Source organism: Hypanus sabinus, chromosome 25, assembly GCF_030144855.1.
Source record: "Hypanus sabinus isolate sHypSab1 chromosome 25, sHypSab1.hap1, whole genome shotgun sequence".
Classification (NCBI taxonomy): domain Eukaryota; kingdom Metazoa; phylum Chordata; class Chondrichthyes; order Myliobatiformes; family Dasyatidae; genus Hypanus; species Hypanus sabinus.
This window is the reverse complement of record NC_082730.1, coordinates 48,648,529-48,661,022: the sequence shown is the minus strand read 5'-3', so window position 1 is coordinate 48,661,022 and position 12,494 is coordinate 48,648,529. Positions and strand designations below refer to the sequence as shown.

Below are 12,494 nucleotides of genomic sequence, written 5' to 3'. Positions count from 1 at the left end.
GGGGCAGAAGTGGTTGAAGTTGCCATTATTCGGAAGAAGGTTCAGGGAAACTGAAAGGTCTGAAAGTAGATAAGTCACCTGGCCTAGATAGTTTGCACCCCTGCGTTCCAAAAGAGGTATCTGAGAAGATTGTGCAGGCATTAATAATGATCTTTGAAGAATTAGTAATAATGATCTTTGAAGAATTAGTTGATTCTGGCATGGCTCCAGAGGATTGGAAAATTGCAAATGTTAGAGAATGGGTAGCTTTTAAAAATCAACAGAAAGCAACTCTTCAAGAAGGGAGAAAGACAGAAGAAAGTTAATTATAGGGCAGTTAGTCCAACCTCAGTGGTTGCGAAGATTGGGAGTCCATTATTACGATGAAGTCTCAAGTACCTGGAGGTACATGATAAAATAGTCCATAGTCGGCATGGTTTCCTCAAGGTTCAACTTTTGCCAAACAAATCTTTCCAGATTCTTTGAAGAAATAACAAGCAAGATAAACAAAGGAGAATTGGTGGATGTTGTATACTTAAGACAAGGTGTCACACATGAGGCTACTGAATACATTATGAGCCCATGGTATTACACGAAAGATTCCAGCAGGGATAAAACAGTAACCGATTGGCTGGAGGCAAAGAGTGGGAATAAAGGAAGCCTTTTCTAGTTGGCTGCCAGTAACCAGTGGTGTTCCACTGGGGTCTGTGTTTGGACCGATTCTTTTTACTTTGTATGTCAATAACTGGATGATGGAATTGATGGCTTTGTTGCAAAGTTTGTAGATGATATGAAGACGAGTGGAGGGGTAAGTAGTTTTGAGGAAGTCGAGTGGCTGCATGAGGACTTAAGACAGATTAGGAGAATGGGCAAGGAAATGGCAGTTGGAATACAGTGTCAGGAAGTGTATGGTCATGCATTTTGGTAGGAGAAATGCGAGGATTGACTATTTTCCTAATGGTGAAAAAATACAAAAAAAACTGAGGTGCAAAAGGACTTGGGAGTCCATGTGCAGGATTCCCTAAAGATTAATTTACAGGTTGAGTTTGTGGTGAGGAAGGCAAATACGATGTTAGCATTCATTTCAAAGGGACTAGAATACAAAAGCATGAATGTAACATTGAGACTTTAAGTACTGGTGAGGTCTCACTTGGAGTATTGTATTCTCCAGTAGTAAGCGTAATTTGAAGATCGGCTGGGTTTCGAAGGGAGGTTCTGAGTCCGCGATCAAAAAGCACTTTCATTACACCTTTAAACTCAGCACGCATCTTCAGAACCTGGGGGGGGGGGCAAAAGCCTCCGCAAAACGAATGACTGTATTTTAAAAAGCAAAAGTACCTCTGCGGCGTGCCTCCATAATCAAACGGTTTTTCACCTGGTATTGATGAAAGCACAAAATTACCGGCTGTGGGCGGGAACCCAGAATTGCATGGGGAACGTAGATACTGTGTGCCCTTTCAAGCTCAGGTGGAGTCAGAAAAAATTCTTTCCCAAAAATCTCACAGAGAAAATCGGAAAAAAATTTCACGGAGGAGCCCTGTTCGGTGGCCTCTGGCAAACCAAGAATTCGTAGATTGCAACGTCTGCTCCGGTTTTCAAGATCCACCATTTTGGAAAAAAGTTTGCAATTTTTCTCCTCTAGGCTGGAGCAGAGAGATTCAAGATATTGAACACGGCGTTTTAAATCTTCAGAAGTTGAGTCAATGCGAGATAAATGTTCAGCATGTTTGTCCACTTTAGCGTTGATCCGATCCAATTTGACATCCAGCTGTTTGAAAGAAGTTCTAAATTCCTTTAAAATATCTTGTCGATACTGTTCCAAAGCAGCGAGAATGTCAGCCGGCAAAGCCGTAGAAGTTTCCTTTTTCCCAGTTTTAGTACTTTTGGTAGCCATAAGATAGATGTGTTCGCAGGCAAGTAAAAGAGACCTAATAAAATACCTAACTAAGGTTTAAGAATGGAGACATATAGTGCAAAGATAGGGAGAATGACGGAGCAAAAGTTCGGAGCAGCTAAACAATCGCCATCTTACCGGAAGTACCACTTGGAGTATTGTGAGGAGTTTCGGGCCTCTTATCTGAGCATGTGCTGACATTGAAAAGGGTTCAAAAGAGGTTCACAAAAATGATTCCAGGATTGAAAGGCTTGTTACAGGAAGAGCATTTGATGGCTCAGGGCCTCTTCTCACTCAAATTCAGAAGAATGAGGGGTGACTTCATTGAAACCTATGAAATGTTGCAAGGCCTCAATGGAGAATACGTCTCCTTTGATGGAGTAGTCTAAGACCAGAGGACAACCTCAAAATTGTGAGATGTCTTTTAAGAACAGATGAGGAGGAATTTCTTTAGCAGGAGGATGGTGAATTTGTTGAATTCGTTGCCATGGGCGGCAGTGGAGGCCAAGTCATTGGGTATATTTAAGGCAGAGGTTGAAAGATTCTTGATTGGTCAGGCCAAGAAGGGATGCGGGGAGAAGGCAACAGATTGGGGTTGAGTGGGAAAATAGATCAGCCAGATGAAATGGCAGAGCAGACTCAATGGGCCAAATGGCCCAAATGGCCCAATTCTGCTATTATATCCTATGGTCTTAACAATACAGAGTTAGCACATCTTTACTTCCATGCAAATACAAAACAGCATACATTTGAGAGGGTCCAAATACCACACCCAATCTCTTGAATAACTTATAGCATTTCAACCTAAATTTTCTGAAGGAAGTGTTAATAGTTCTGTACCAGAAACTCCCAGAATAAAAGGAAATCAAAATTCCAGAATAAAAATCAAACAAAACATCTAACATTGAATGTGGCACAATATTCAGACAAAGCAAAACCACTTATAACCTTGTCAACCTTGCCAAGTCCTGATCATGAACATCTGAAGATGTTTAACTTGAGACAGAGTTCATCAAAAATCTGAGAGTATTAGCACAGAATCACAGTTCACAAATAACATGCTTGATTCCTCCACAAAAATCATTGGTTTCATTCTTCCCTACTGGCAGGGCAGATCTGGACAAGGTTCAAGGTTATGCAAAAGGAGTGCGTCTGGGAATCTTTAGTAGTAACTCCAAGTACGATGAGGTCACATGGCATCAGATCATAATGCACAAGGAAACCATGTCTTAATTTTCACCCATTAGTCTTCACTCAGCTCCTTGATGTTGACCATCACTTGCCAGATGCACTGAGAAGAGAAAAGGCAGAAAATGCACTCTGGATGGAGTACACCAAATGCCCATTTATATGAGCGGTTTGATAGAGCCACCATGCACTGCAAACTGAAGATAAATACCAGAGGTCTGCAGCAGGATCAACATGATGAATAAATCCATTTAACCTCATCCTCTCCTCAAGACAGAGGTAATCTGTGAGACCATCTTACGTTATTCATTTCAGAACTGAAACACTAGAGTTCCAGATGGAGTTATTACTCGATCACATGAGTGTGTGGTATCTTCAGCAAACTCATCACTGACCAATATCCTATCTGTTAATTAATTCTGTGTCTACCTCTGAAATAAATCGTGTCTTTTTCCAAATGGCATGCATGCATCATGCATCCATGCACCATCTTCACTGCTTCAGGGTCTTGACCTCAAAAGTCAACAACCCATTTGCCTCTAAAGGTGCTGCTTGACTTGCAGTTAGTTTTTTTTTGCTCCAGATTTCAACATCTGCTGTCTTGTGTCTCTGAATCAAGCTGTAATCATTTGGTTAATATGAAGACCATTGAATGTTCTTTAACGTGAAGAACATGTCTTGTAGAACAAACATATACCATCTCACAAAACAGCTATTGGTTCATCCATCTTGGCACTGGCCTATTATTGTTTGAACTGCTTCTCTTTGTCTCTTACCAGTCAGTGGTTGGGGGTGCAAATCATGATTCGCTTTTGTTTCCACTCTGTTACAAGCTACGCTGTGCTGAACTTAAGTATGCTCAAAGACTGCTGGGGCAAAACTTCTGGACAGTGTGGAGAGTTGTCATGGGTTGAAATGAGACATTGACAAGATGCAGAGTTGAGAAGTGGCAGATGGCATTCAATCCAAAAAAAGTGTGAAGTGTTTCACTTTGGAAAGTTGAATTTGAAGGCAGAATACAGGGTTAATGGTAGGATTCTTAACAGTGTGGAGCAACAGATGAAGCATAGATTGCTGGAGGTGTCTACGCAAGTTGAAAATGTTGTTGAGAAGGCCTATGATGTGTTGGACTTCATCAGCTGCAGGACTGAGTTCACGACTGACAAGGTAATGTTGCAGCTTCTTAAAAAAAAACAACTCTAGTTAGAGAACACTTGGGATGAAGGGCCTCAGCCTGAAGTGTCAACTGTTTACTCGATCCTGCCGGCCTGCAGAATTCCTCCAGCATTTTGTGTGTGTTGCTCGCATTTCCAGCATCTGCAGACTTTCTCTCATTTGTGCACCATGTATTTCACTTCTTTTTTGCCTTTTATATTTGCTTTTCACCTTGGATGCGATTCTGGAACTGTTGGAGCCTGTTTGGCAATTGCCAATCATTTGGGTGTTCCAGTGCTCTGCAATCTCCGAGAGGATTCTGGGAGGCAGAGAAAGCGTGTGTGAACCTTGCGTCGGACAGGCGGTGGGATGGTGCATGAGCAAATGTTCAACTCCATTTTGCTGATTTCAATGAGGGAGATTGAAAGATCTTGGCGAGCGCAGAGGATGAGTGCCGGCTGCCTGCCTTTTGATCGTTTTGCTACCGGAGAGGGGAGAGCCTGCTGCTCTGCCCAGGTTTTCTGCATTTCGAATGTGGACTTGAACTACAGACTTTTCTCCCCCCTAGTCTTATAGTTTTTTTAAATTTTCTGTGCTTTTCACCCAAACTTTCTCTTTTTTTTGAGTGGGGAGGGGGATTTTAGGGTTATGTGCCTGTTCAGTTTTTTGTGTGTCAGTGGGATGTGGGAGCTGCCTTTCTTTTCCTTCTCGGTTTCATTGCTACCTGGGAAGAAGAAATCCAGAGTTGCTTACTTCGATAATAAATGAATCTTTAATTATATGCAAGAAATACTAAGGTGTACTGACAGAAAGCTGGATTGCATCTCAACTTTTTCAAACAGATACTGTTACAGATTCAAGCAACAATATATGAGAGAGGCAGGGGTTTTTATAACAAATAACACATTAAACACTGAAAACAAACCCCCCCCAAAAGTAAACAAATTACTAACGTAACCAGAAATCAGCCGCTGTGCGGCAGCTTAAACAGTTCTTAATGCAATGAAGCTTAAACAGTTCTTAAAGCGATGTTGCAAAAATAGTTCTTCAAAGTAGTATTGCAAAAGTTCAAAATGCTCATAGTCCATTTAAGGGAGAGACTTTTTAAGATGATTTAAATTCTCTTTCATGTCGTGTTGCTTCGGTTCCCAAATTGAACTTTTCCCACAAAGAATTTACATAGATGGACAAATGAAACGGCTTAAAGGCACTGACCTTTCCTTTACAGAACTGTTCCCAATCCTTTCTGCTATTTCACAGGGATTAACACAAGAACAGTCAACAAATTCCTTCCGAATAAGGATCAAACAAGATCGAACCTGTTGCACCGTCGAAATCGATTCTCCTCGATCTTTTAACTCCCGAACTCCGATCTTCACTCTCCACTGATTCTCAACTAGCAATATTATAAAGAAACTGCTGGCAATGACCTTTTAAACTTTAGGCATTAAATAAAACTCTATCTTTCAACTAAACTACATCATAACATTAAATCACGCAGTGGCATGAAGTCAACATGGCAAATCCAGCCACGAACTGCCCCTCCTCACAAGGAGGGGTCCTCCTTTTATACCCTGTAAAAAAAACCTGTCACATGATCTCTACTGGCGAGAAAATGACATCACTCCACCATCACAAGACCATTACCTCAAGTCCAGTATGGCTTCAACCCCAGTCACATGTCACGGGTACATAACAATACAAAAATAGTCAAAGTTTGTTTTGTACCACCAGCTCATTGCGTACATATCATGTTATGAAAATTAATTCTTAAATCATCGGTTGGCTAAACTTTGAATTTCAAGCTATTTGGAATGACTGCCAATAAGGACCATAAAGCTGTTAATGCCTTTCTGAAAAAAAATAATTGACTTAACATTTTGATTAATATTAAGCTTCTGGCAATAACCTTCATGTTTATGACACCAATGCATTTTAAGTGTTGTTTATCCCATCTTTAATGAGGGACAATTGAAATCTTATGCTGTAAATTGGTTACACATCTTTCTTGCATTTCTTATCCGAATTGATCCAACTAGTGAAGCAAATCAAGTTCCTTGGGTGGCTTATGGCAGGAGATCGCAGAAGGATGCTCAACAAGATTATTCAAGTATCACTTCGAGCTAAATATAGTCACATATGCTGCAGCCTTGTTTGGAGAAGCATTTCGTCAACAAGTTAAATATTGCACTTGATACAAGGAAGTAAATGATGCCGTGAGAAACAGGAAAGGACTCAGGACATGAAAGTATTTCAGCTGTACCTTTGACGACATGCTCTCCAGAACTAGTGTGACACAAACCAAAATGTTCCAGCATAGTTACCAAACAATGTGGTAAATTATCCAGGTGCTTCAGATTTCAATTCTGTTATTTACTACCTTGGATACTCTCAAAATTATGGGTGCAAGTCCAGGACTACTTTGCTCCAGATTGAATTCTGGATGAAAGGCTTCAGACATGAAGGCAGTGCATGAATGAAGGAAACTATTATAACTGAAGTTAAAGGAAATTCTGTCAGAAAACATTCTCATGGAGTCAATCATTCTGCATGCAGAAGGAAGACAATCCACCATCATGAACAATCACTCCCAACACTGTCCTTACACTATGATCTGCAAAGTGATAACCAATTATTTGCTGAGGCCAAACATGTCAATCTTCTATTTCCACAGATTTAACATGGGTGACTGGGTTAAGGGCACACTGCCTTCCCGCAAGCTTCCCCCAGGTCTCTTACTTTCTGCTCCTTAATCAACAGTGTTTCCAAATCCTGGGACAATACCATATCCCAAAAGTGAATATTAAAAAACAATGCTGGCAACTCCCCATAAAGAACCCACAAAGTTGACAATAGCAGTACAAATTTAAATGTCCAAACCTTCAGGTTGCACTCTGCTGGCAATTTCTGAACAGCACTCTGACATTACAACCCTCACATTATGGCAACTCCAGAACCTCAATACTGAAGAATCTACCTTCTGCACATGTACCAAAGTAAATCATCATTTGTAGGCAAGAAAAGCATATAGTTTAATTTTTACATGAAAATTGTTAAAATGACCAACTATTTGCTCATATTCTGGATAATATTTAATCCAAATTTTAATTTTGGCATTGATGAGATGACGTTGTGGCTGAAGTTAAGAGTATTGTGTGCAATTTGATCATCTACCTACAGGAAACATACCAATAAGCTTGAAAGAGGGCAGAGAAACTTTACAAAGATGTTGTCCGGACTTGAGAACATCAGCGATAGGGAAAGGTTGAATAGACAAGGGCTTCTGGTACACAAGAGAATGAAAGGTGATCTTGCTGAGGTGTACAAAATTATGAGGGGTATAGAGTGAATGTATGCAGCCTCAGGTCGTGTGAGACTATAACTAGAGCACACAGATTTTGTGTGAAATGTGAAATATTTAAGGGGAATCTGGAGAAACTTCAGATGGAACAAGCTGCCAGTTTTGGTTCAAATGAATATTTAAGAGAAGTTTGGATGAATGGCAGGTTTGGAGGGAAGCAGTCTGGGTGCAGGTAGTTGGGAATTGGCAGAAGCTCAGGTCAGCATGGACTGGATGTTCCAAAGAGTCGGTTTCCGTGCTGTAACGTGGTGATTAAACATTCAGGAGGTACTGATGATGAACCTTTGAAACCTGCACAACATTTTCTTGACAGTCAACTCTGCAGCTGTGATAGCGGAGAGATAGATATGATAGCAGGAGTGAACATTCAAGTGGCAACTGCAGTACTGCAAGTTGGCTGCAAGTCTTGAAATTTTGCTCTTTTCAGCAACAGAGTGCATTCCATAACACTCTTAGCCTTTGTATTTTGGCAGAGGGATGGCTTCTGTCATGTTCTCCAGCCACCATATTTGACTCATCCAGAATGTTTCTCATCAAGGTCAGCAGATGACTTGATTGACAAACAATGTTATTTGAGTATTTCATTATCAGAGGTATCAGATTCTCAATGAAATGTTAATCTGTTTGAACCAGTAATGCCAGCACAATTCTATTCAAAGATCTAAGACACTACTTAGATAAAAAGATCACAACTAAGTCATTGATTTGACACAAATCATTAACACAAGATTTGAGATGAACTTACAATAAAGTTCATTGCTCTTTGGTGAGATCATTATTTGCAGGTTGACTAAATTTGTAATTCAAATACTAAGTTTTTAGTGATAGGTATTGGAGGTATGCAGAGATGCAGAGTAAATGTAAAGCTTATTTTCCCCAATTTGAGAATCACAGACATTAAGTACATATAACATTGTTAAGCATAATACAGTACAGTACTGTACATCAGTTGTCCTTGTATTCAGTTAGGTTGTCATGTTTTTGCTTTACATTAAGGACTACTCCATGTATACAATACATACTGACCTTTGACCTGCTGTAATGGCAATTGGAGAGGGCCCATTTGGAGGACGAGGTTCCTCACAAGTCCTCATTGCTACCTCAACTCTATCAAGGAACTACAGAAAAGAGGAGGAACAGTTTTGAACATGCTCAAATGCAAATAAATGAAAATTTCACCTTGAAGTGCAGAGAAAATTTCTAGAGCTACATCACAACTGATCGAGATTTCATTTACACATACAGTACCAAATTATCTGAATGTTACGATTTTAGAGCAATAGAAGCACCAAGTGCAAATACAAAATAGTCCTTCCTTGCAACAAGTGATTATTGCTTAATTATTTCATCTTAGGAAGATACACTGATTTGATAGCAGATTTCAACTTTGCTTGATATTATCAGCATTGTCTTTGACCTTCTCAGGCATGACACGAGGCTATTAATCTTTTTTTTTAATTAATAAAAGCAATGCCTTAACCATTTGTGTGTTGTAAGGCCACTAGGGCCCTTTCCATCCTTATCAAGGGGAGTGCTAACCTTCTCTCCTTTCATACAACACTAATCTTTTTGTTATTTGCTGCCAAAAGAAAATACTTAGATCAAGAAATTAAAGATAGAGGGCATTACCAAATAAAACATTAATCTCATTTTAATTTTGATATGCATTCCAAATCATGGGCAATCATTTAAATCCTACCTGTAAAATTAAAGCTGTAGGAAGTTTGAGGAGTGCTGGGGATATCTTGGTATGGAGAGAGAGAAAGGACAAAACTCAACCCATATTAAACTTAAAATCAAATCTAACAGGCAAATTGTTAAGCAATACATAATATTGGCAATTATGGAATGCAGTACTTAGTTAAAGCTGAACTAAACTGATGTGATCTAAATCGAGAAAATCCTCTTTACCAGAGAAATAGGATGGGTCTTGAGCTTCGTCCATTGTATCTGAATTAAAAAAGAATGCAGTTTGTTTAACAAATTAGCAAGCAGCACCTTTTTCCCATTGCAGACTTCAAAATGAAGAGCTATGCAGTTCAGTTTCCTGTTCATCTCAAAGTTATTTTCTTCAGCAATTCCACAAGACAAAATTTTAACCCAGCCATAAAGCACGATTGCAATATCATGAATATTTATTTTAACAAGTGCAAATAAAATCTAAATTATGATTGACGTTAGGGAATTGAATTGATTAATTCCATCAAGGACATTAATCAATTCAATTCTCTTCAAGTTACAATTTTTAATTCCAAAACAGGCTACATCAATAAAGTCAGTTAAACTGCATGTGCCTCATAATAATATTTCTCCTCTTAATCTATATTTTTAACATTCTTTGATGTCATCATTCAGGAACAATACCTCAAGAAATAGATAGCTTTTTCCACATTAATGTCAATACTGGATAACATCAATGGATTTGTTTTATTTCATCCATTAAGCTTTCAAAGATTCTTCGTTGGTACAACTAAATTACTTTAAAATGGTCATTAATATTTGCCACAGAAGGATTCTTTTCACTGCTGCTCATGTTGTAATCAATGAAAATATCTGATGACTATGAAACTAAGTTGATTGTCATAAAAACCCATCTGGTTCACAATGTTCCTCCTTACTCGGTCTGGACTTTATGTGTCTTCAGACCCACAGCAATGTGGTTGACTCTTAAACACTCTCTGAAATGGCCTGACATGCTACTCAGTTGCATCCAACCACTAAAAAAAATAAAGGAATGAACCCAGACGGCCAATCCAGCATTGATCTCAGCGCAGCAAAACCAGCCCTGTCAACCCTGCAAAGTCTTCCTTACTAACATCTGGGGACTTGTGCTCAGAAGGATGAGAACAGCAGATATCTGGGAACACCACCACTTGGAAGTCCCCTTCCACGTCACTCACCATCCTGACTTGGAAACACATTGCCATTCCTTCATTATCACTGGGTCAAAATCAAGGAATTCCCTCTCTAACAGCACTGTGAGTGTACCAACACCTCAGGGCCTGCAGGAGTTCAGGAAGGCAGCTCATCACCACCTTCCCAAGGGCAACTAGGGATGAGCAATAAATGCTGACTTACCTGGCGATGCCCACATTCCATAAATGAATAAATAAATCTGAAATTCTCATAAATGTTCTGAGTAGCCCGTGATTAATAGCACTAAAACCAGAATGAACTAGAGCTGCACCAGATGCCAGAAGCAAGTACTTGCAATGTCAATTACAATCTAGATGAAGAACAGCGTAATCAATTCTCCATCGCCATTCTGTTATAACAAGATCAATGTGCAGCAGACAGTCTACTTGGCCATCGCTCACAACAATGATTGGCACACAGCCCATAAAAGGTCCAGCCAGTTTAAAGTCAATTGAAACCACAATCAATTAGTGTTAGATCATGTTTTATGGAATAACCTTTATGAAGTAGAATGGAACTGGTAAAGATCTTTTAAATAAAATAAAAAATTACCTCCACATCAAAAATAAAAATCTTGTCATGCTTTCTAAGATTTACAATTTTATATTTCATGATGAAATGCATAGCCATGCCAGTGAAGATCCAAAGATATACAACTTACCCTGATGGCTGCCTTATTGCAGTACACTCTGGTGATAGCCAACCACGTGGGCAGATCTAGGACATTTTGCAATACTTCTTCATCAAGCTCCAGATTTGTCAGTTGACCTTCCCCTTTGAGCGTACTTAGATTGATTTTGTCAGGTGAGAGGTTCTTTGTAAACCTGAAAAATTAATTTTGCCAATTACATACATCATTCAAACCATATCAGAAGCTAAGATTTCTGGACTATTATTTAAAACTTCTCCTTCCAAAGTAAATTTAAACAAAGGCACTATTGCAGCAAAAAATACACTGATCTGCACTTGTATTTGTTCTTTTCAGGGGAGGAGGGGCACATCAGATGATAGACTAAACAGCAAAAGGAACAAACAATAAAACCAAAAATAACTCAGTGGACATTGGCAAGGGTCTGTAGACAATAAAAGCAGGAACTAAAGCTGAATCTTAACAAGTGAAATAGAACAGAAATAGAAAACTGAATATATCAGCCATCTTTGGTCCCCACAAATGAATGAAAGGTAAGCTCGAAAGGAATTTTAGAATGAGCACCTGAAAGAATTTGTAGAACGACAATGTTAGAGTGAGATTTTATGCAAGTTGCTGATTTTTCAACTGTTTACAAGTTTATGGAAGATGGAGAATGGAACTTTTCATGGATTTTTCAGCAATGCAATTCGATGGATTTGCAATTAAGCAAAATGTTAAGTCTTGACTTCAATGGACCATTGATCATATAGAAAGCTTGTGTGCAACCCACATAGTTAAATTCTAGCGTTAAACTTTGTGGTTTTGAAAGAGTACATTTCAGCAAAATTCAACAATTAAGTAGCATGTGACAGCTACTCAAAGTTGCACCACAATGTTCAAGAACTTAGCATCAGGTAAATTATTTTACTTTAACAGATGAACTAATATCATCTCAATACAGTATGCAAATCACAAATGCTTTCAAATTTTTCAGATATTTTGATATAGCTTTCATTTTTGCAATCTTTCACACAGGCTTCTTACATTCCAAAAATGCCAAGAAAAATGTTAATGCATCCTTAACAATACAGTTTCTGTTTACTGTCGACCCTAACAAAGGATTTCAGAAACACTAAACCATGCCTGTGTTTGTGTTCACTTCATTAGGCCTTGGTCATTAATTTGCCCAATAAAGACTTTAACTTCCAAATATTTGATAACTAAATACTTGGACTCAATTGCATCATTGCGAACACACCTTCAGTCAACACATCAATTTATGACGTGCAGTGCAAATCCATTGGCATGTCTATTTTATAAATAGAATAGAAGGAAAAGTTTACACTATACAATGGCAGACAAATTAGAAC

At 38.9% G+C, this 12,494-nt stretch overlaps 1 protein-coding gene and 1 non-coding gene across 3 annotated transcripts in view; both read right to left on the bottom strand.

The window, feature by feature from the left end:
* Positions 1-12,494, bottom strand: part of LOC132381222 (bridge-like lipid transfer protein family member 3A) — a 147,021-nt gene that overhangs the window by 91,118 nt on the left and 43,409 nt on the right. For both annotated transcript variants that reach the window (XM_059950556.1, XM_059950555.1), the window contains exons 2-4: positions 11,155-11,317; positions 9,489-9,527; positions 8,604-8,695 (exon numbers count right to left, since the gene is read on the bottom strand). In XM_059950556.1, the coding sequence (XP_059806539.1) occupies positions 8,604-8,695; positions 9,489-9,527; positions 11,155-11,317 (294 nt within the window). The remainder of the gene's footprint in view (positions 1-8,603; positions 8,696-9,488; positions 9,528-11,154; positions 11,318-12,494) is intronic.
* LOC132381316 (U6atac minor spliceosomal RNA) lies at positions 9,018-9,138 on the bottom strand. Its single transcript, XR_009508005.1, has one exon. It is a non-coding gene; the product is annotated as a U6atac minor spliceosomal RNA (small nuclear RNA).